Below are 25,443 nucleotides of genomic sequence, written 5' to 3'. Positions count from 1 at the left end.
GAAGGCAAAGCTCTCAATTTACCGGTCGATCTACGTTCCCATCCTCACCTATGGTCATGAGCTTTGGGTTATGACCGAAAGGACAAGATCACGGGTACAAGCGGCCGAAATGAGTTTCCTCCGCCGGGTGGCGGGGCTCTCCCTTAGAGATAGGGTGAGAAGCTCTGTCATCCGGGGGGAGCTCAAAGTAATCATAAAGGGTTGGAATTGGGGGTTAAATCACCAAAATGATTCCCGGGCGCGGCCACCGCTGCTGCCCACTGCTCCCCTCACCTCCCAGGGGGTGATCAAGGGTGATGGGTCAAATGCAGAGAATAATCTCGCCACACCTAGTGTGTGTGTGACAATCATTGGTACTTTAACTTTAACTTTAAAGCCGCTGCTCCTCCGCATCGAGAGGAGCCAGATGAGGTGATTCGGGCATCTGGTCAGGATGCCACCCGAGCGCCTCCCTAAGGAGGTGTTTAGGGCATGTCCGACCGGTAGGAGGCCACGAGGAAGACCCAGGACACGTTGGGAAGACTATCTCTCCCGGCTGGCCTGGGAACGCCTCGGGATCCCCCGGGAGGAGCTTGACGAAGTGGCTGGGGAGAGGGAAGTCTGGGCTTTCCTGCTTAGGCTGCTGCCCCCGCGACCCGACCTCGGATAAGCGGAAGAAGATGGATGGATGGATACAGATTTTCTAGATTTGCCAGAATAATTTTTTTGAATTTTAATCATAGTAAGTTTGAAGAAATATTTCACAAATATTCTTCGTTGAAAAAACAGAAGCTAAAATATGTATTCTTTACAATAAAAACAAAAAAAATTTACTAGAACATTGATTTAAATTGTCAGGAAAGAAGAGGAATTTAAAAGGTAAAAAGGTATATTTGTTTAAAAATCCTAAAATCATTTTTAAGGTTGTATTTTTTCTCTAAAATTGTATTTCTAAAAGTAATAAGAAGCAAAGTAAAAAAATAAATGAATTTATTTAAACAAGTGAAGACCCATCCATCCATCCATTTTCTACCGCTTATTCCAAGTGAAGACCAAGTCTTTCAAATATTTTCTTGGATTTTCAAATTCTATTTGAGTTTTGTCTCTTTTAGAATAAAAAATGTCGAGCAAAGCGAGACCAGCTTGCTAGTAAATAAATACAATTTAAAAAATAGAGGCAGCTCACTGGTAAGTGCTGCTCTTTGAGCTATTTTTAGAACAGGCGAGCGGGCGACTCATCTGGTCCTTACGGGCTACCTGGTGACCGCGGGCACCGCGTTGGTGACCCCTGCCCTAGTTTATACAATAATATAAACCAAGTCATTTAGGATTATTTCATATCTTCATTTAAACAAAAATATATTTTTATCTTTTTTAGATACAGTCAATAAATAATGTGAACATGTATCATAACATGGAAATCTAAGAGAACGTGTTGTGGATGATTGTGGACTGGGAATTTTTTTAATTTTATTTTTTACACATTTTTATAAAAAATAAAAAAAGTTTTTCCGACGTATTACATTTTAGACGATTTCTCTTCTTAGTTATTTTTTCTCCGGCTGTAGAAAAGAGCCGCTCACAGGGCACAGAGGAGGCGTCAGTGCGACACAGTTGGCGTATCGGTCACGTGACCAAAACAGCTCATGATCGGTCACGTGACTTTCTAAAAGCGGTACGCGCACCGACACAGGGTTTCGCTCTATGAGCTCGACGCATGCGCCGATGCATCGGTGTTGCCGGACCCATCACTACTACTAATACAAGTTTCAATCAATCAATCAAAAAGGTTGCTAGTTCTGGGTTCCAGCTTGCACGTACCACATTCACACACTCAGGAACTAAGTACACTCATTGAAGTGCACTGACACAAGAAAGTTGCTCGGCTGATGAAAAATAAGAAGCGTTAGAGCAGCAGACATAAATGTTTATTTCTTAAAATAATAATAATAATTATGTGTTAGCAAACATTGTCGTTCCTCCGTGCAGGTTTTAAAAAAAGGTCCAAAAGCCTCGCTGGCCTTCACGTCCTCGGTGCATCTCGTGGACGTGCGGCGAGTCTCCGACATGCGACTCGCCCAGCCGGCTAACAGAAAAAGACTGCTGCATTTCAACTAAAATATTTTGTTGTCGATTGTTGTCCTCAAAGACCGGTCAGTCGTCTTAAACGTGCTGACTCTCCTCGGACGGCGTTGTGTGCGCCAACGTGGCCACGGCCGTCAGGTCAAAACACTTTGGAATGGAAACGTAGCAAAAAACCAACAAAAAAAAAAAAAGTGGACTTTTATTGACAATGTACACCTTCACGTAGAAAGGAGGCGTGGCCTGAGGCCGGGAGGAGTCCTCGGGGCCGAGTGCCGCCCACTCACACACCCCTCTCGAGTCGTGAGCGGGGGCGAGGGAGGGGGCGGGGCTAAAGCGGCAGGCTGGGCGGAGCCAGAGTGTCTTCTAGAAGGTCTTCCTGTGGATGGCTCGCGCGCCATCTTCTTCATATTCCCGCTTGGACACCCACATCTTCTTGAAGGTGTCCAATGACGCCAGGATGGAGCCTCTGTGGGCGGAGCCAAAAAGGTCAGGTGATTATTTATTTCCAATTGGTCAAGATTATTCATGGGAAAATTCTAAATGTACCCGATCCAGGTGGAGTAGAGTCTCTCCTGAGGGGCCGAGATCTGCACACACACAATGGTACCAAGTAAGTGTGTGTTCTTGTATTTCTACCCTTCTTGAGACATGAAGAAGGAAAAGTATCTTCCATATGAGGAGGTGTGAACAAGTGATGACATAAATCATGGTCCCAATAACATTGCATCTAATAGACAATGTCTCATTTGCACCCCCTGCTGGTCAAAATGAGGGTGGTCCCAAAAAGGAGGGTGTTTTTTTTCAAATTGACTGTGTGTCGCTTTTAAAAGTGCTCCCCCTCTGGTCAACATATGAAATAACAAGTGTGTGTAAAAATGTGAAAAGCTCCCCCTCTGGCCAACATATGTAATAAGTGTGTGTAAGAAATTGATATGCGCTACCTTTGGCCAAAATTAATTTAAAATAAATAAATGAATAAATATGTACCGTATTTTCCGCACTATAAGGCGCACCTAAAAACCACAAATTTTCTCAAAAGCTGACAGTGCGCCTTATAACCCGGTGCGCTTTATATATGGATTAATATTAAGATTCATTTTCATAAAGTTTCGGTCTCGCAACTACGGTAAACAGCCGCCATCTTTTTTCCCCGTAGAAGAGGAAGTGCTTCTTCTTCTACGCAAGCAACCGCCAAGGTAAGCACCCGCCCCCATAGAACAGGAAGCGCTTCTTCTTCTACTGTAAGCAACCACCCGCCCGCGTAGAAGAAGAAGAAGCGCGCGGATATCACGTTTCATTTCCTTTGTGTGTTTACATCTGTAAAGACCACAAAATGGCTCCTACTAAGCGACAGGGATCCGGTTCATGAAAAGACGCAATCTCTCCATCCGCACACGGATTACTATTTCACAGCAACTGCCTAAAGACTTTCAAGAAAAGCTGGCTACTTTCCGTGCATATTGTAAAAACAAGATAGCTGAAAAAAAGATCCGGCCAGAGAACATTATCAACATGGACGAGGTTCCACTGACTTTTGATATTCCTGTGAACCGCACTGTGGATACAACGGGAGCACGTACGGTGAATATTCGCACCACAGGGAATGAGAAGTCATCCTTCACTGTGGTTCTAGCTTGCCATGCTAATGGCCAGAAACTTCCACCCATGGTGATATTCAAAAGGAAGACCTTGCCAAAAGAGACCTTTCCAGCCGGCGTCATCATAAAAGCTAACTCGAAGGGATGGATGAAGAAAAGATGAGCGAGTGGTTAAGGTAAGTTTACGCGAAGAGGCCGGGTGGCTTTTTTCACGCAGCTCCGTCCATGTTGATATACGACTCCATGCGCGCCCACATCACGCTGGTTTTTAATATATTATTAAAGTTTGACTGACCTATCTGACTGTTTTTTTGACATTCCCTTTAGCGCAGTTAGATGCGGCTTATAACACGGGGCGGCTTATAGGTGGACAAAGTTTTGAAATATGCCGTTCATTGAAGGCGCGGCTTATAACCCAGGGCGCCTTATGGTGCGGAAAATACGGTATATGGATCAGGAGTGTCAAACTCGTTTTAGCTCAGGGGCCGCGTGGAGGAAAATGTGTGCACACGCGGGCCGGACTATTAAAATCATGGCATTAAAACTAAAAAATAAAGACAACTTCAGATTGTTTTCTTTGTCTTACTTTGGCTAAAAATAGAACAAACACATTCTGAAAATATGACAATAAAAATATAGAAAAAAGCGGTTAAGTTTAGATCCATGAAGGAAGGAAGAAAGTGAATGAATATTTATAACTCAATACATTTACATATGCATAAAAATGTGTTTTCTTTTGGATTATTTATATATATATTTTTTTATTTATCCTCTTAAGGCCCAAGCTGTTTGTTTACATGCTTTTTTCTTTATTTCTCTTTGCTATTTGGGCTTATTGGACCCTAATTAGAATAAAAACTAAGAATCATCTTTTGATATTATGTACTTAGTCCATAAGTACACAAACGTGTACTTCAGGTTTAGTGACATGCTAATTCTTATTTTCACACTTTTTACCCCCCAAATTCCATTGTATGTTATGCTCTTCTGACACCACCAGATGGCAGTATAAGTGTCCACATAAGTGGCCATAAGACCCCAATTCAGTAGTGTACACAATTTTGGAAATAACAGCTAAAAGGTGCTGTCCACGCATGTGGCCACTAACCCTTTAGAGCAGTGGTTCTTAACCTGGGTTCGATGGAACCCTAGGGGTTCGGTGTGTCGGCCTCAAAGGTTCGGCGGAGGTCAAAACACACCCGACTCATCGTGTAAATACGAACTTCTCCCTATCGGCATATTATGGATATAACAGCTGACTGATTTGCAGGTGTGTAATTTGTTGTGAGTTTATGCACTGTGTTGGTTTTGTTGTTTGAACAAGGTGATGTTCATGCACGCTTCATTTTATGCACCAGTAAAAAAAAACATGGTAACACTTTAGCATGGGGAACATATTCACCATTAATTAGTTGCTTATTAACATGCAAATTAGTATATATTGGCTCTTAACTAGTCATTATTAAGTACTTATTAATGCCTTATTCGGCATGGCCTTATTATAACCCTAACCCTCTAACACTAACCAAATAACTCTAAATTAAGTCTTTGTTACTTAGAATATGTTCCCCATACTAAAGTGTTACCAAAAACATATAACTTTGTCTTGAATTTGGAAAAAAAACAACATTTTATTTTTCACTAAAGAAGGGTTCGGTGAATGCGCATATGAAACTGGTGGGGTTCGGTACCTCCAACAAGGTTAAGAACCACTGCTTTAGAGGTATAAGACAACCTTTTTCCAAAACCCAATATAGAATGTGAGATATAACAGGATAATGCACACATTTATCATTGGTTTTCAAAACGGTGACAAAAAAGTGGGACCCCAAAAATCTACTGTGGGACCCCATTTTTATGATTTGATTGATTTTGAAAATTCCTAGTGCCAACACTGATGGAATATTGGTGCATGCAAAACAGCAGCAAGCGACTGTGGCCTGCGGGCCGGTTCTAATACTAATCAAATATCATCCTGGGGGTCATAGTTCATTCATTCCTTGACTTTGACACCACTGATATAGAGACATACTGTAATAACTTGAAGTAAATAATGAAGATTAAAAATGAATTACAAACAAAATTAAAGCTGCAAGCAGCATTGGTCGGGCCCGCATATTTGGCAGGTGCTAGTCCTAAGTGTCCAAATACTTTTGTCTAGTGTACCTACCTTGTCTGCATTGTGTGGGCATGCTGTTGCTTCCTGCTTTTAAGCAGCCATCTTAAAAAAACAGCAGCGCAGCGGTTCTTTGAAGGCTCATAAAATCAAAACCGGAGCAGTTAGAAAAACGCGCTTCTGTAGTTTTAATCACAAGGGTTCAATCTCTCTCCTGTGTTAGTTTGAAGCCGAAACGACAAACGCGCTCAGAGGAGATAGTTTTTGAAGGAAGGTGACCGGTTTTTACAAAAAAATTGTTTTGAAGGGGGAATAGCAAACTTCCTGTTGATTTTTGCTGGGGGTTGTCAATTTATGAAATGTAGGTCTAAGTAAGACCTACGGAAAGGTTTTAGTTTCATGTCTCTCCGACCTTCCCAGTGGGAGTTACAGGCAGTTTTGTCATTTTTTTCTTCTGAGGAGCAGTTTTTTCTCGGTTTTATTCAAAAATTGCTCTAGAGCTCAATTTTGAGATTTGGGGTTAGGTTTTTTTTTTTTTTAGATCGCAATGTTTGCCAGTCCTGATGTGTGCGTTCAGTTTGGTGAGTTTTGAAGCATGTTAAGGGGGTCAAAATACAGCTCAAAGAGGCAAAAGTTACTGTTTTTAGTACTTTTTTGTCTTGAATGGGGAATTGCCAACTTCCTGTTGATTTTTGCCCGAGAATATACTATTATGAAATCTAGGTCTAAGTCACACCTACATAAAGGTTTTTGTTTCATGTCTCTCCGACCTTCCTAGTGGGAGTTACAGGCAGTCTAGTTTTTTTTTCTTTCATAGGGGGCGCTAGAGCGCAATTTTGAGTTTTGGTTTTTTGATAAAACGTTTTGCCGTATATTACTGGTGTGTGTGTAAAATTTGGTGAATTTTGAAGTATGCTAAGGGGGTCAAATTACAGCGCAAAGTTGCGGAAGAATAATAATAATAAAGAATAAAACCTTACAAATTCAATAGGTCCTTATGTCCCATTGCATAAGGACTCCCTTTGGGAGTCCTTATGCAATGGGCCATGCGGGCCCTAATTAAAAGCTTCTCTTTTTTATATTGGCATAGTATGTATATATTATTATTGTTGTAAATATAAATCTTTATATATCTAGAAAGGGTGGTCCTAAAGAGGTGTGTGCCCACCTTGATCTTGACATCTTTGGGCGCCAGCTTCTTCACTTCTGTTAGTAGTCGCTCTCCAAACCCTGAGGGAGGAGACACAGAGTCACAAATGACCATCGCAGGTGGCGACGCCCACCTTTACGTGTTGCCACGCCCACCTTTGATGAGCGTGGACCCCCCGCTCAGCAGGATGTTGGAGAAGAGCGTGCGACGCAGGTCCATGTCGGACTTCAGGATGGCGTCGGCCAGAACCTCGTGGATGCCTAAGCTCTCGTCGCCCACCAGGTCGGGCCTGAAGAGCAGCTCGGGGGCGCGGAAGCGGGCCGGCCCGATCTGAATACGGCATGAGGACGGCGGTCACGACAGGAGGAGGCGGAGTTTTATGGCGTCACATTAGTGCCAAAAATCCGAGCGCATAAAAACTGTTATCGCGCGCTGATTCTCCACTTCGTGCGCGCGCGCGACACCCTTTTGCGCGCGCACGGTGCCTTTCTGTGCGCGCGCTAGAGATGCGCGGTTTGCGGGCACAACCGCGGAGTCCGCGGATTATCCGCGGATCGGGCGGATGAAATTTTAAAAAATTAGATTTTATCCGCGGGTCGGGTCGGGCGGTTGAAAAAAAAAAGAAAAAAGATTTTAAATAGATTCAGGCGGGTGGCAGTTAAACCAATTCGGAAATATATATACATAGTTAAATGTTGTTACCCACATACGAAAAACGAGCAGGCACCTGCAGCATATGCCACAACAGAAGAAAAAAAAAAGAAGAAGAGATGGACACTTTTACGGAGCGGAGAAGGGACGCCTCGCCGGGGTCCGGGACCGAGGCCCTTTCCCCCGAGAGGTCCCCACCGGGAGCCGTAGCTGAGGCGATCCGCGAGAAGGGCCCGACGCACGTCCAGGGTCACCACCGCGCCCACCGCACCGACACCCCGCCTCGTCCGCCTTCGCCGCGGCCGGCGTCACGCGCAGCAGGTAAGCAGCTTACCCGCCCGCCACCCCCGTGGCCGGGGGCTCGTAACAGGGGTCACTCGGCGCGCAGTGCGCTCACGAAAGGGGTGGGGCTCCCATACGATTGCGCATTGGTGTGCGTCTGGGCCGTGACAGCGTGGCACGCGAATGTCTGTGCTGCATTGGATCAGTCTCCTTTCTTTAACAGGCAAAATCTTTATAACCTCACTAATGCCTTGCATCGTCTATGTTAGATATATAACAACGGGCGGGTGCGGGCGGATGCGGTTCTGATTAAATGTTAGGTCGGGTGGATGGCGGATGGTTGACGACTTTCTGATGCGGTTGCGGATGAAATAATTGCCTATCCGCGCATCTCTAGCGCGCGCGGTGCCTTTTTGCGCGCGCGACGCCTTTCTGCGCGCTCTCTGTGTACTCCTGGCATCTCTCTTCGCGCTGTCATGTTTCTTTTTGGCACTTTGGGGGCGGGTATGCTTAGACAGCCCCTTCTTTCTGATTGGTCAGGCGAAAAAAGCTGATAAATGCTCAGAGCCAATCAGAAGTATAGCAGGGCGGGTCATCGTCAATATGTATCAAGATTTACGGAGGAATTAGTGGATAAAAAAATTATGAAGGTTATTTCATACCACATAAACACAATACAGGGTAATACAAAATGTGACCCAAATAAATAATAAGACAACACCATAATCACATCTTTCAGCCAGAACTGGTCCACCAGCAATAACATCCAACCATAACATTATTTTATATTTTCACTTCTTCTTGAACATTTGTTTTCTAATTTATGGAATTTCTTTTGATTCAGCCATAAAATTAATGAAATAATCTTTGAATTTTGTTTTTAAAATGTTAAAAATAGCTTTTAATAATGTATTCTGAAACAGTTTAAAATAATCAGAGAACTGACTAACACTGACCCTACACAACTATGTTGCACAATTAAGTCTTCTTTTTTTTTAAAGCGAAAGAGGTAATTTCAACAGGTACAGCATCCTATGTCATATCTACATGTAATAAGATTTGTAACAAGGCAAACCGTTTGTAAATTGGTCGAAAATCGAGCAAGTTATGGTAATTTAATTAGTACATATACCATTGACATCAATGTAATGATTGAGGCTAGATGTCCGAGGTAAGATGGCTACAACGTTGCTACACTGGAGAATGATTGGTCATATGAAAAATGCTCACAGCCAATCAGAAAGGAGGGGCCGTCTAAGCGTACCCGCCCCCAAAGTGCCAAAAAGAAACATGAGAGCGCGAGGAGAGATGCCAGGAGTACACAGAGAGCGCGCAGAAAGGCGTCAGCGCGCGCGCAGAAAGGCACCAGGCGCGCACAAAAGGGTGTCGCGCGCGCGCACGAAGTGGAGAATCAGCGCGCAATAACAGTTTTTATGCACTCGGATTTTTGGCACTAATGTGACGCCATAGAGTTTGGCGTGAACACAACTTACGTTCAAGGTGCTGCCGTCTGGAAGGATGTACTGGGCCTTCTCCGTCTCCAGAGTCTCATCCTTCTGGGGGTTTAGCGACAGGTAGCACGCCCTCTGGTGGCACAAGCATGCGTGGCGTGTGAGGCACGCCCCTTCTCCAACACACCCCGCCCCCAACTCACCTCCTTGATGGTGCGCACCACCTCAAACTCTGCAGACGTGTTGAAGTTGTAGCCCTCCTTGCGCAGGAGGAGACGCAGGTACCACGACACGTCTCTGCCCGCGATGTCCATGCGCAGGATGGAGTGCGGGATGGCGAAGCCCTCGTAGGTGGGCACTATGTGAGTCACGCCGTCTCCCGAGTCCAACACCACGCCGGTGGTGCGTCCCGTGGCGTACCTGGGGGAGGTCACACAACGTGTCATCTGTTTTCGCCGCGGAGAAGGAAAACGCTAACCGCTTACAAGCTGAGCACCGCCTGCATGGAAAAGGAGAGAGCGGGAACGTTGAAGGTCTCGAAGAAAACCTCCGCCGCCTTCTCGCGGTTGACGCTGGGGTTGAGGGGCGCCTCCGTCAGCAGGACCGGATGCTGGCAAACACAGAACCACATGCTGGTCAATATTCACAACAACCACCATCACCATAGAGCAGGGGTGCTCACACTTTTTCTGCAGGCGAGCTACTTTTCAATCGAACAAGTCGTGGGGATCTACCTCATTCATATATATCATTTACATTTACTTATTTATGAAATATATGTTTTTGTTAAGGAGTTAAAGGTGTTTAATGATAATGCAAGCATGTTTAACACATATAGTTAATATTGTTAAAAAATTAAAGGTGTTTAATGATAATACAAGAATGTTTAATACATATAGTTAATATTGTTAACAAGTTAAAGGTGTTTAATGATAATACAAGCATGTTTAATACATATACCGGTAGTTAATATTGTTAACAAGTTAAAGGTGTTTAATGATAATACAATAATGTTTAATACATATACCGGTAGTTAATATTGTTAACAAGTTAAAAGGTGTTTAATGATAATGCAAGCATATAGTTAATATTGTTAAAAAATTAAAGGTGTTTAATGATAATACAAGTATGTTTAATACATATAGTTAATATTGTTAACAAGTTAAAGGTGTTTAAAGATAATACAAGAATGTTTAATACACATAGTTAATATTGGTAATAAGTTAAAGGTGTTTAATGATAATACAAGCATGTTTAACACATATGGTTAATATTGTTAAAAAATTAAAGGTGTTTAATGATAATAGAAGCATGTTTAATACATATAGTTAATATTAACAAGTTAAAAGGTGTTTAATGATAATGCAAGCATATAGTTAATATTGTTAAAAAATTAAAGGTGTTTAATGATAATACAAGTATGTTTAATACATATAGTTAATATTGTTAACAAGTTAAAGGTGTTTAATGATAATACGAGCATGTTTAACACGTATAGTTAATATTGTTAAAAAATTAAAGGTGTTTAATGATAATACAAGAATGTTTAATACACATAGTTAATATTGGTAATAAGTTAAAGGTGTTTAATGATAATACGAGCATGTTTAACACATATAGTTAATATTGTTAATAATTTAAAGGTGTTTAAAGGTAATACAAGCATGTTTAACGCATATAGATTCCTTTCTTTCATGAAGACAAGAATATAAGTTGGTGTATTACCTGATTCTGATGACTTGCATTGATTGGAATCAGACAGTGGTGATGATAATGTCCGCATTTTCGAATGGAGGAGAAAAAAAAAGTCCTTTCTGTCCAATACCACATGAAAGTGGTTGGTTTTTGGCATCTTATTTGTCCAGCTTCCGTACTCCTTTGTATACACTTTACAAGAAATACATTGTCGGCAAACTCCGTAGCTTGCTAGCTTGTGCACGCCAGCTTTCTGAGACTCTTATTTTGGTAGCGCAGGCAGGATGAAGCAGAGCTTTTATTGTGCAACTGTGCAGTCGGTCTTTGGAGTTTTGACGACAGGTACGGCGCCAGAGTCTGTTGAAATAAAGTGTTTCTCGCCTTCCTGTCGGTAATTTTAATGAGCTGGCAGCAGCCAGCGTCATCTCAGAAGACCCTCGGGTGCCGTGAATGTCAATCAAGTGACGTCATAGTGAAGATTTATGATCGCTCATTTTTAGGACTATTTTTTTAATGCCTGGCTGGTGATCAACTGACACACCCTCCGAGATCGACCGGTAGCTCGCGATCGACGTAATGAGCACCCCTGCTGTAGAGCAAGGGTCAGCAACCTGCGGCTCTTTAGTGCCGCCCTAGTGGCTCCCTGGAGCATTTTGAAAAAAGGATGGAAAATGGAAAATAATTTTTTGTTTTAGTATGTTTTTTTGTTTGAGGACAAACATGACACAAACCTTCCCAATTGTTACAACTACCACTGTTTATATGTTTGTGTGTACCATGAATTGATTAACGTGGACCCCGACTTAAACCAGTTGAAAAACTTACCATTTAGTGAACAATTGTACGGAATATGTACTGTACTGTGCAATCTACTAATACAAGTTTCAATCAATCAAGCAATCCTTCACTGATGACACTATTTGGTGAACATCGTTTTGTCCTACTCATTTCGGCGGCTCTTGAACTCACCATAGTGTGGACTGTGACGCAACAGTTTGTTGACATGTAAAATCTTCCAATCCTTTGTCTCATTTTGTCCACCAAAAGTTTTATGCTGTGTGTGAATGCACAAAGGTGCATGTTATTGTTGTTGATGTTATTGACTTGTTGGAGTGCTAAATCAGGCATATTTGGCCAGTGGATGACTGCAAGCTAATTAATGCTAACATGCTATTTAGGCTACCTGTATGTACATATTGCATCATCATGCCTCGTTTGTAGCTATATTTGAGCTCATTTAATTTCATTTACTTACCGTATTTTTCGGACTATAAGTCACAGTTTTTTTTCATAGTTTGGCCGGGGGTGCGACTTATACTCAGGAGCGACTTATGTGTGAAATGATGAACACATTAGCGTAAAATATCCAAATATTATTATTTAGCTCATTCACGTAAGAGACTAGACGTATAAGATTTCATGGGATTTAGTGATTAGGAGTGACAGATTGTTTGGTAAACGTATAGCATGTTCTATATGTTATAGTTATTTGAATGGCTCTTACCATAATATGTTACGTTAACATACCAGTTGGTTATTTATGCCTCATATAACATACACTTATTCAGCCTGTTGTTCACTATTCTTTATTTATTAGGGCCCGCATGAACCGAACCCCAAAACTCAAAATTGCGCTCTAGCGCCCCCTAGGAAGAAAATAAAACTAAGCTGCCTGTAACTCCCACTAGGAAGGTCAGAGAGACATGAAACAAAAACCCCTATGTAGGTCTGACTTACACCAAACTTTTATAATTGTACATCTTTGGGCAAAAATCAACAGGAAGTTGGCAATTCCCCCTTCAAGACAAAAAAGTACTATAAACAGTCACTTTTGCCTCTTTGAGCTCTAATTTGACCCCCTTAACATGCTTCAAAACTCACCAAACTGAACACACACATCAGGACTGGCTAAAACTGTGATCTAATGAAAAAACTTAACCCCAAATCTAAAAATTGTGCTCTACCGCAATTTTTTTATAAAACGCAGAAAAAACTGCTCCTCGGAAAATGACAAAACTGCCTGTAACTCCCACTGGGAAAGTCAGAGAGACATGAAACAAAAACCTCTATGTAGGTCTCACTTAGACCTACATTTCATAGATTGACAACACTCAGCAAAAATCAACAGGAAGTTTGCTATTCCCTCTTCAAAACAAATTTTTTGTAAAAACCGGTCACCTTCCTTCAAAATCTATCTCCTCTGAGCGCGTTTGTCGTTTTGCCTTCAAACTAACACAGGAGAGAGATTGAACCCTTGTGATTAAAACTACAGAAGCGCGTTTTTCTAACTGCTCCGGTTTTGATTTTATGACCCTTCAAAGATCCGCTGCGCTGATGCTGCTGTTTTTTTAAGATGGCTGCTTAAAAGCAGGAAGCACCAACGTGCCCACACAATGCAGACAAGGTAGATACACTAGACAAAAGTCTTGGGACACTTCAGACTAAAAGTAGACAAAAGTATTGGGACACTTAGGACTATCACTGGACAAAAGTATCGGGACATTTAGGACTAGCACCTGCCAAATACGCGGGCTTTAATTTTAAATTGCCTTTCAAATGTCTATTCTTGGTGTTGGCTTTTATCAAAAAATGTCCCCAAAAAATGCAACATATACTCCAGTGCGACTTATATATGTTTTTTTCCTTCTTTATTGTGCATTTTCGGCCGGTGCGACTTATACTCCGGAGTGACTTATACTCCGAAAAATACGGTATGTCCTCTATTTAATTTATATTTACATGTCTCATGACACATTATCTGTATGAAATATTGGCTGCATTTCTGATAGTTGTTTGTGTGCCATGTTGTTCCAGACCACAGCAAACATTACCTAGCTTGCCAAAGATTGTAATAAATCTATTAGAAGAAGACAGCCTGCAGTTTCCTTTAACTTGGACACACACATATATACCTTTGGCCATTAAAAGCCAGTGATTTCCAGGAGTTATCTCACCTTCTGAGTAGCCTCTGATTTACTAATGGTTTCTAATGTTGTAAAAATGTGTAGAATAAATATTACATTTTAACATTTCTGTCAACAAAGATTTACTCCAGCCTGCGACACATAGTCATTTTGATAGTAGGCTAATATAGCTAATATAGACACGCCATGTGTTGCCTTCATTAAAAGACCTTTTCATTTTTTGCGGCGCCAGACAGATTGTTTTTTTTGTGTTTTTGGTCCAATATGGCTCTTTCAACGTTTTGGGTTGCCGACCCCTGCCTTAGACGGAGAAGCTCACCTCTTCTGAGAAGGTCTGCAGCTGCTCCTTGGAGTAAACATACTGCCAGATCCTCTCCATATCATTCCAGTCCTTCACGATACCGTGCTCCATCGGATAGCGCACGGACAACAGACCACGGTGCTCCTGCAACACACACACACACACACACACACACACACACACACACACACACACACACACACACACACACACACACACACACACACACACACACACACACACACACACACACAATTCCAGTTTTGAGCGTTATGTAAGCTGGAAGCAGATAAGAACCAGACACATGAATGTAGATTAAAGTACCAATGATTGTCACACACACACTAGGTGTGGTGAAAATATTATCTGCATTTGAGCCATCACCCTTGATCACCCCCTGGGAGGTGAGGGGAGCAGTGAGCAGCAGCGGTGGCCACACCCGGGAATCATTTTTGGTGATTTAACCCCCAATTCAAACCCTTGATGCGGAGTGCCAAACAGGGAAGTAATGGGTCCCATTTTTATAGTCTTTGGTATGACTCGGCCGGGGTTTGAACTCACAACCTACCGATCTCAGGGCGGACACTCTAACCTCCAGGGCACTGAGGGCCTCAGCTATCGATTAACCGAGTAATCAGATAAAAGACTTAATAGCCTCGACTAGGGATTTATACAGAGTACTGGGATTGTTTTGCTCGCGGTTCCTTGTTGTGTAGGTCCAAGAGGACTGTTAAAGGTGCCATATGTCATAATGTGGCCAGAAACGGTACTACAATTACGGTTACATTTTTGTAGTCCCCTCCCTCTCTCCCTGACTGAGGTTGCCAGATACGCAGCTGGATGGACTGGACTACTCAAAGGAACTTCAAACTTCCACTGCCTCTTACTAGGGGTTGAGGTGCTGGGGCCATAATAGCTGAATACACAAGCATTTTGTCAATAACAAATCTCTAACCAACACATTTTATACAGAAATTCGGCTATTTTCAGGAAGAAGTACATCATGCCTGCGTATAATATCACAACAAATGGCAATCATATGGTTATTGTCAGTACTATCAGAAAACAAAGACTAAAACCAACTACAACCAACCATATGAAAAAAATCGTCTCCGCCCTTAATGGTCTCCATCTTTCAAAGTCATCCCGATACAAATCCTTGTTTTGTTCCTGATAAGTACCGGTAAGTTGAGAATGGTAACTTTTAGATTTACGAAGGTCTGACATGTTTAGTAACTTTACCAGTGGCAGTAGCCAGACCAAGATGGCGGTCTGTAACTGGCAACCTGGATGTGACACACTCACGGACTTTCTAATTGGTCAAACGGTGGAGGGTGGGACATTGAAATGAAAACAATAACAAGATTTCGGGGCTGTAAATCTAATTTTGAAATGAGCATATCCCGGCTGAACTACTGTTATTAGTTATAGAGGTATTGGAAAAAAACATGATATATTAGCCTTTTGACACATCATTTAATGATGACTTGACATGAAAGTATTACATATGGCTCCTTTAAAACACCACAGTAATGATTCGGCTATCGGTACTTTTTTTAAATCCAGCTAATTGTTGTAATTATAACCCACACCTGCATGGTTTCTTTTACTTGAAAGCATGTAAACTCACATTTATTGGTACATTGTTACATTATTATGCTTTTTTTAAAATTTAGCTTACTTTTTTATTTACTTACAATGTGAATAAAATGTTGAATTAACCAAGTTTATTTGTTTTAGCACAGATGCTTTAAAACTGGCAGTTACAAGGATTGTCAAAAAATTGTGATATTAATCAAAATCGGATGATTTTGCTTGTTGCCATGATCGCCCAGCCCTAGGATCTGATGATCAGCTTGGAATAATCACAAAAAAGGAAGCAATAATAATAGAAATAATAAAGCTAAAAAAAATAAAAAATAAATTTTCCCCATCTTTATTTACACCAAGTACATATAGTACCGATAAGAGTACAGATAAATACCGGTATCAATAAGGAACATCAGTATTTGTAAAATCCTATAAATATACATCCCTCGCTTCAATGCGTCATTTAGGGAAAATAAATAAAAAAAGATTGTTGTACTTGCCATATAATGAATTACCTTCTATTTACCTTCTTTGAGCACCTTTTACCTTGTTTCACCTTCTATTTAACTCCTTGTACCTTTTTCAAGCTTATTTTACCTTCTATTTTACTCGTGACCATCTTCTACCTTCTCAAACATATTAAAACATTTATTTACCTTTGACTGTATTTTACCTTTTTTTTTTACTGATGTGACCATCTCCTAACTTTTTTTTATCTTCTCTAACTTATTTTAACTTTTATGTACCTCCTTTGACCTTCTATTTTGCTTATTTGACCATTTTCTACCTTCTACATTGTTTTATCTTCTCCAATTTATTTGAACTTTGATTTACCTTTGACTGACTTTAACTTATTTTACCTTCTTTGACTGTCTTTTAACTTCTATTTAACTTGTGTTACCTTTTATTTACATGATATACCGTTATTTATTCTTTTACCTTTTGTTTACCTTCATTATTTCTTCTTTTTACTTAAAGTGTTTACAAAGTATAAAGAAGAAGAACCATGATAAACATTCTGTATTTATTTAACTCATCCATTCTTTCATTCTTTCACTCACAAACTAATCTTACTTATCTCAACATATGAAATGTAACTTACTTCACCAATTATTATTTATTTACTTATTTTTATTGTGATTACTTATGGAGTATATTGTGAATAAATTGAGAACAGGAAGTGAACAAAAGTTTTAGCAACTGTTATGTAAAAGAAAAGGGGTAGGATTAAATAAGCTCTGCTTCTTCCTACTCCTTTTCGAACATGTTGAATAGAGAAACTGGAGATTGTGATGTATCATGTTGTATGATTGCATGTTCGAAATAAACTCAAACTCATTATTTACCTTATTTGACCTTTTACCTTCCATTTACTTTATTTTACCTTCTTATCTTTTGAGTTTTTATTCACTGTCAACTTCTATATTCCTTCTTTTACCATTCATTTATCTTTGTTTACCTTCTATCTACATTATTTTAAATTCTATTTACCTAATTTAACCTTCCATTTACCTTTTATTTCATTACTATTTCCTTCTATTTACCTTCCACTTTCCTTTTACCTTTTACTTGGTACTCTTACCTTCCATTTACTTTCTTTTACCTTCTATATTCCTTTTTTACCTTGTAAATACTTTCTTTATTTCTTCTTTTACCTTCTTTATTTCTTCTTTTTCATTTTATTTACCTTATTTGACCTTTTACCTTCCATTTACTTTATTTTACCTTCTTATCTTTTGACTTTTTATTCACTGTCAACTTCTATATTCCTTCTTTTACGATTCATTTATCTTTGTTTACCTTCTATCTACATTATTTTAAATTCTATTTACCTAATTTAACCTTCCATTTACCTTTTTCACCTTTTATTTCATTACTATTTCCTTCTTTTTACCTTCCACTTTCCTTTTACCTTTAACTTAGTACTCTTACCTTCCACTTACCTTCTATATTCCTTTTTTTACCTTGTAAATACTTTCTTTATTTCTTCTTTTACCTTCTTTATTTCTTCTTTTACATTTTATTTACCTTATTTGACCCTTTACCTTCCATTTACTTTATTTCACCATCTTATCTTTTTACCTTTTTTTCAGTGTTACCTTCTATATTCATTATTTTACCATTAATTTATCTTGGTTTACCTTACATCTACGTTATTTAAAATTCCATTTACCTTATTTTACCTTCTATTGACCTTTTTTCACCTTTTATTGTATTACTGTTACCTTCTATTTACCTTCCACTTTCATTTTACCTTTTTTTTTTACCATATATTACCTTATATTTAACTTATTTTACTTTCTTTTAAGCGGACTGGATTTATTTGTCAGAATCATGAAACGATTAATCACAGCAACAGAAATGTAATCTGAATGAATGGATGAATGGTTGCAGCATTACTGTAGATGAAAACACATTACCTCTGCTTTAGGGCCGATGAAGAGGTCGCCCTCAAGGGCCCCTGCCATGACACGCACATGTTTGGGACGTCCCACACTGTCACACACACAAGTTTGAGAACATTATTGTCACGGTTGTGAAAAGAGCACATAGGAAGGATAAAGGAGGACTCACTAGTTCGGGAAACAGTATTTAGGAATCTGGTCACCAGCAAACCCAGCCTTGATTACCCCTGACCCCTGCAGAGACACATGTGACAACATATTAGCAACGCTGCTGGAATGAATGTGCACTGATGTCTGAAATATCAAGTGTGTGAGGAAGAGGAGGATCATGAGACACAGCTGGAGGCCACACACCAACAACTTGGTCCTGTTCCTGTAAAGACAAAATGACGTCTAACCCAGCAGAGCCACGTCCAGTATCCTTGGTAGAAGCATTTAAGTCCCGTCTTAAAACTCATTTGTATACTCTAGCCCAGGCCTGGGCAATTATTTTGACTAGGGGGGCCAAATTTAGACAAAAAAATTTTGTCTGGGGGCCGGTATATCTGATTTTTAGGAACACATACAAAACCTCACAATAATGTCTGAATGCTAAAAACGTTATGACAGACCTTAAAAAAACAACAGAATTTTCCGTTTTTTTTTTACTGAATGAGACACCCAGAATATACATGAAAATATAGAATGTGGGATTTACAATATTAACTGTGACCGATAAAACACTGAATATTAACATATGAACGTCTCACCCCCTCTCCATACACATATTCTACAATCGAGCGAAACGCAACAAAAATGCTACAAACTAGAGATGCGCGGATAGGCAATTATTTCATCCGCAACCGCATCAGAAAGTCGTCAACCATCCGCCATCCACCCGACCTAACATTTGATCAGAACCGCACCCGCCCGTTGTTATATATCTAATATAGACGATGCAAGGCATTAGTGAGGTTATAAAGCTTTTGCCTGTTAAAGAAAGGAGACTGATCCAAAGCAGCACAGACATTCGCGTGCCACGCTGTCACGACCCAGACGCACACCAGTGCGCAATCATATGGGAGCCGCGCTGAGCGCACCTCCAAGCGCGTCTCGCTGCCGGCGACGGCCGGATATGGGCCCGACCTTCCAGCGCCATCCATTTTCAGGGCTAGTTGATTCGGCAGGTGGGTTGTTACACACTCCTTAGCAGGTTCCGACTTCCATGGCCACCGTCCTGCTGTCTATATCAACCAGGGTGAGCCCCACCCCTTTCGTGAGCGCACTGCGCGCGGAGTGACCCCTGTTACACGCCCCCGGCAACAGGGGTGGCGGGCAGGTAAGCTGCGCGGGCGGAGCGCGTGGAGTGACCCCTGTTACGAGCCCCCGGCCACAGGGGTGGCGGGCAGGTAAGCTGCTTACCTGCTGCGCGTGACGCCGGCCGCGGCGAAGGCGGACGAGGCGGGGTGTCGGTGGGCGCGGTGGTGACCCTGGACGTGCGTCGGGCCCTTCTCGCGGATCGCCTCAGCTACGGCTCCCGGTGGGGCCCTCTCGGGGGAAGGGGCCTCGGTCCCGGACCCCGGCGAGGCATCCCTTCTCCGCTCCGTAAAAGTGTCCATCTCTTTTTCTTTTCTTTTTTCTGTTGTGGCATATGCAGCAGGTGCCTGCTCGTTTTTCGTATGTGGGTAACAACATTTAACTATGTATATATATTTCCGAATTGGTTTAACTGCCACCCGCCTGAATCTATTTAAAATCTAATTTTTTTTTATTTCAACCGCCCGACCCGACCCGACCCGACCCGCGGATAAAATCTAATTTTTTTTTATTTCATCCGCCCGATCCGCGGATAATCCGCGGACGTGCCCGCAAACCGCGCATCTCTACTACAAACATAGCGAAATATGAACGCAAAGGGTAAAAAAAACCACACCTACAATCTGATATATTACTAAGCTTTAGAACTTTGTTGTAAAAATCTCCTTCCGCGTCTGTCCCTGACACCCGCATTTTCAGCCTGGCCGCTCTGGAAACACTCTGTGGAAACGCTCCCCACCCACAGTGCTTGGTGCCTCGTCTGAGCTGCTGTGACTTAGATTACCATAGTAACTAATTCGATTACCATAGTAACTCATTAGATCACCATAGTAACTAATTAGATTATCATAGTAACTAGGGCTGGGCGATATACGCGATATATCGCAGGTTTGTCTCTGTGCGATATAGAAAATGACTATATAGTGATATGAGAGTATACGTTCTCACGCAGTTGCTTTTAGCTGCTGGCATTACACTACAGGCTCTCTTCGCTCTTTCCTGTGTCTCCTTCTCACAGACAGACAAGCGCACCTTCTTACACACGTTACATACTGTCACGTCATATACGTATACGCCCTTGCGCAGCAAAGAGGTAGCAGCATGGGTAACATTAGCTGTGATGCTAGCGCAGCCGTGCGAGTGGTAATACGAGAGAGAAGGTGCAAATCTGGTAACAAATGAAGGAATAATTAATTCCCCCAAAAAACAGCATCGTCTGGTGGTGGTTTGGCTTCAAGTGGGAATACCGTATATTACCAAATAGTAGCCCGGGCGTTTATTTCACAAAATCGATTTTGGAGACAGGCGGTTATTTGCACAAGGCTTTTATTTATTTTTGCACCAGCCTGCACCAGGCCATTATTTGGTTACAATGGTTACTGTCCAGTATTTTTTTTTCGTACAAAAAACTTTAAATGTTAAAGCTATTGTAAACATACAAACAAAAAAACAATAGATCAACATGAGGTAGGCTATCAAAAGACAAGAGATCAACAAGGCCTCAACATGGCAGTAGTGCAACAATTGTCATATAGAATACCAATACTAAAAATAAATAAACTTTTTAAACAAAGCAGCCTACCGGGAAAAATTAAATTATGGTACCAAGTACTCAAGTACAAAACCCACCATCAAAACAGAACAATAATACTGTCACTTAAATAAAATAAAGGCTACAGTACTCCAAGTTTTAAATAAAGCAGCATACAGGAAAAATAAAATTATGGTACCAAGTACTCTATAAAGCCATCAAAAAAATAATACTGCAGCAAACGCAACCCTAGTAGCATTTTAATCTGAATTATGCAAATAACAGCCCTTGGGCGGCTATTTGGACATAGGCGGTTATTAGGAAGAGGCGGTTAATTCACAAAATGGGGTTAGACCCCGGGCGGCTATTAGGACATGGGCGGTTATTTGCCCAAGGGCGTTTATTTGGTAATATACGGTATGTTGAACAGACAACCGTAATTTGTCAAGTGTGGGGCAAAAGCGTTGCTATAAAAAGTAGCATTACTGCTAATATGTAGCATCATTTGAAAAGTCACCTGCTAGAGAATGAAGAGTGCTTACTCCGCATGTCAACATCTCCGTTCGGTGCCACACGCCCACACCATCAAAATGCCGAGGCAAACATTTCCAGATCAACAACGTATGAAAAAAATAGTGATTTTTTTTTAGTTGTGATTTACTTCTCTGCATGAAAGTTTAAAAGTAGCATATATTAATGCAGTATGAAGAAGAATGTTTTAATGTAGACACATAGAATCATCATACTGCTGTGATTATATGCATCAAGTGTTCATTCAAGGCTGAGGCAAAATATCGAGATATATATCGTGTATCGTGATATGGCCTTAAAATATTGCGATATTAAAAAAAGGCCATATCGCCCAGCCCTAATAGTAACTAGTATATCATGCAAAAGCGCAGATTCCAACCATTGAAATACTTTGTATAGTTCAAGACTTACTGTCATTTGAAAACATCATAATGGCAGCTACAGTTTTCACCTTAAAGATCTAAAAAAATTATTTGGGAATGTCCGGCGGGCCAGATTCAAACAGTTAACGGGCCGAATGTGGCCCCAGGTAGCTCTAGCCTATAGGCGAGGGCGGACCTACGTCACTTCCGCCTGCCAATCCCCTAGCAACCGGTCGCCATATTGAATTCGTTGAAAACAAACCAGCTCACAGCGAACACAGCATTGACAGAAAAGGCATTTAACGAGGTTTCACTGCATTTTAAACTGTTCTAAATGGCGTATGATTATGTAAATAGTCTTTCCAGTGAGGCTAGGTTAAGATACGAGTTAAAATGTTCTGTAGTTGGATTAAACGACTGCCCTTACCGCCTTCCAGCAGATGCGTGGACTGATAATCCTACACAATGGCCGGACATGGAATTTGGAAATTATGTCTACCTCACAAGCGCACCAGGTCACCCTGTTCACATTAGGGGGGAAACAACTTAATATTGAAAAACTTAATACTGATACGGATTTATAAATAATGGTTGCGTCCCGGTTGGGATTCCATTACTTGCAGACAGCATTTTACGACTGTCTTGAAAAGTTGATTAAATGGCAACATGAAAATTATAGGGTTTATTGGTTTTTAAAAACCCAACCGTTAAGTGCAAATTTAAATGAAACCGGTTTTCGAAAATAGCCTTTATACCGTATGTTGTTGTTGTGCAACAACAACAACTTCAGCTGTCGAACGTTATTCAGTAAAAATTCAACGGGTTCAACATTAGCATGGACGGTATAGCCAAGTTGTGGTTAAGAAGGTGGATTTTTGTTCCTTATATTTACCAGAAACGAAGTGATCCGAACACACGACCCGGGATTTTGGGGGACTCCGGTGAGAACCGTCCTCGTTTTCCCGGTGTAAAGCTGCGAGCCATTTGTCTCGTCTCTGTGGGCTTTTAGCACGCTTTGGCAGAACAAAATACGACCTGTTTTCCCTGTTTCCAGTTGTGGTTTGCACAACCAAAAACAACACAGTTTTTTGGCATTTTGGAGGCAGAATGACGGGTTTAATCAGCGCAGGTCGACAGGTTAAAGAGTAATGGCGACGGTTTGTTTTCAACGCCAGTCAGGTTGCTATGGCTCGAAGAACCCGTATGTAGCTCAGTTGCCCGGATGTCGGCCCTGCCCTATAAATAGACCCCACTTTTAGACCAGTTGATCTGCCGTCTCTCTTTTCTGCCCTGCCCCCCTCTCCTGCGTGGAGGGGCTGATGTCGTTGTGGCTTGTGCAGCCATTTGAGACACTCGTGATTTAGGGCTATATAAGTAAACATTGATGGATTGATTGGTTGGTTGGTCCATGTATTGCAATGTCAACCAAATGGTGCTCATTGTAAGTATACACATAGCAATGGTTGTGTGCAAACAAGCTTACACACACAATGCCGAATCGAACGTTACACTTAACACTTAATCAGAAAATATGATTTCAATCCGGCATGAAGAGAATATTGTGCTGAAGCTAACTAAACAAGCTAACATTTATTATCTGTCTGCTAGCCGGTTAGCACTCGCAGCTAGCTGAGGTATCAAAACAATCATCCGCTGGTAGATAAAAAAAAACACTTTTCGCAGAACGTTTGGGGGCCAAAAGATGTGTTTGTGGAGCAAAACTAGACCGCACTGCAAGACAATAGCGAGCGAAGCTAACAGCTAGCACAAGCGACGGCCTCGGGTTTGGGTGTGGATGAATGACGTCATCATACTCACATTGTCGATGACAACAGGCTGATTGGCTAAAATGTCATAGGACTCCATGACGGACTAGAACGGCTGGGTGCGTGTCTATGGACGTGTTCGCCTGTTCCGTCCAGTTTAGTGTTGAATTGTGTGTGTGGGGGTAAAAAGTGTCAAACGACGCCCCGTCACTGTGTGCAGCCCGCCGCTCCTCACTGCGGATCTGTCCCGCCCCCTCCAGCGCCATAACGCGTCGGCGATGTGATTGACAGGCGAAGCGACCAATTACAATGGAAGGGTCTCGTGGGGGGAGGGGCGAGACGAAAGCAATTGTTATTCGGACCAAAGGACATCAGAATCAGAATCAGAATCAGAAATACTTGAGAGGAAATTAAAATGTTCAGCACAATCCCATTCAAGAAGAAAAAAATAAATAAAATAATAGTAATAATTAGAGATGTCCGATAATATCGGCCGATAAATGCTTTAAAATGTAATATTGGAAATGATCGGTATCGGTTTTTTATTATCAGTATCGTTTTTTGTTGTTTTTTTTTTACTCTTTTTTAATTAAATCAACATAAAAAATACAAGATACACTTACAATTAGTGCACCAACCCAAAAAAACTCCCTCCCCCATTTACACTCATTCACACTCATTCACACAAAAGGGTTGTTTCTTTCTGTTATTAATATTCTGGTTCCTACATTATATATCAATATATATCAATACAGTCTGCAAGGGATGCAGTCCGTAAGCACACATGATTGTGCGCGCTGCTGGTCCACTAATAGTACTAACCTTTAACAGTTAAATTTTACTCATTTTCATTCATTACTAGTTTTTATGTAACTGTTTTTATATTGTTTTACTTTCTTTTTTATTCAAGAAAATGTTTTTAATGTATTTATATTATTTTATTTTATTATTATTTTTAAAAATGACCTTACCTTCACCATACCTGGTTGTCCAAATTAGGCATAATAATGTGTTAATTCCACGACTGTATATATCGGTATCGGTTGATATCGGCATCGGTAATTAAAGAGTTGGACAATATCGGAATATCGGATATCGGGAAAAAGCCATTATCGGACATCCCTAATAATAATAAGCTCAGTCACCAGAATTTTACAATAAAAGCTGTGTTTTTTTTTACAGCAAATAAAACATCCATCCATTTTCTACCGCTTATTCCCTTTGGGGTCACGGGGGGCGCTGGAGCCTATCTCAGCTACAATCGGGCGGAAGGCGGAGTACACCCTGGACAAGTCGCCACCTCATCGCAGGGCCAACACAGATAGACAGACAACATTCACACTCACATTCACACACTAGGGCCAATTTAGTGTTGCCAATCAACCTATCCCCAGGTGCATGTCTTTGGAGGTGGGAGGAAGCCGGAGTACCCGGAGGGAATTACCCACGCAGTCACGGGGAGGACATGCAAACTCCACACAGAAAGATCCCGAGCCTGGGATTGAACCCAAGACTACTCAGGACCTTCGTATTGTGAGGCGGACGCACTAACCCCTCTTCCACCGTGCTGTCCATATAAAACAATTGAATAAATGGAATGACAAAACAATACCACTGTTTTTAGTAGTAAAATTCAAGCAACAGAGCTGCCAGTTTGTTGGGTTTTGTAAAATCTTGTTTTAATGTTTTTTTTTTGTTTTTTTTATGTTTTAGAGTTTAAAAAAACAGTA

The 25,443-nt window shown here is 41.2% G+C and overlaps 1 protein-coding gene across 1 annotated transcript; it reads right to left on the bottom strand.

The window, feature by feature from the left end:
• Positions 1-1,891: 1,891 nt before the first annotated feature.
• Positions 1,892-23,961, bottom strand: actr1b (actin related protein 1B). The gene is made up of 11 exons (XM_061926908.2): positions 23,766-23,961; positions 18,397-18,461; positions 18,243-18,318; positions 14,251-14,376; positions 9,798-9,922; positions 9,516-9,732; positions 9,355-9,447; positions 7,084-7,258; positions 6,947-7,008; positions 2,611-2,651; positions 1,892-2,530 (listed from the first exon to the last, which is right to left on the bottom strand). Exons 1-11 carry the CDS (start codon positions 23,811-23,813, stop codon positions 2,428-2,430), a joined length of 1,131 nt encoding a protein of 376 aa, XP_061782892.1. The 5' UTR covers positions 23,814-23,961; the 3' UTR covers positions 1,892-2,427.
• Between the last annotated feature and the right edge of the window lie 1,482 nt (positions 23,962-25,443).

Source organism: Nerophis lumbriciformis, linkage group LG32, assembly GCF_033978685.3.
Source record: "Nerophis lumbriciformis linkage group LG32, RoL_Nlum_v2.1, whole genome shotgun sequence".
Taxonomy (NCBI): domain Eukaryota; kingdom Metazoa; phylum Chordata; class Actinopteri; order Syngnathiformes; family Syngnathidae; genus Nerophis; species Nerophis lumbriciformis.
The sequence above is the reverse complement of the archived record's forward strand: the minus strand, read 5'-3'. Positions and strand labels throughout refer to the sequence as shown.

Bases quoted from the DNA above. Each gene is read 5' to 3' on its own strand.
- actr1b (XM_061926908.2), bottom strand. From the start codon at position 23,813: ATGGAGTCCTATGACATTTTAGCCAATCAGCCTGTTGTCATCGACAAT. The intron at 18,462-23,765 runs GTGAGTATGATG...GTGTCTCTGCAG, and splicing joins AGCCTGTTGTCATCGACAAT to GGGTCAGGGGTAATCAAGGC. The intron at 9,733-9,797 runs GTAAGCGGTTAG...GACCTCCCCCAG, and splicing joins ATGCAGGCGGTGCTCAGCTT to GTACGCCACGGGACGCACCA.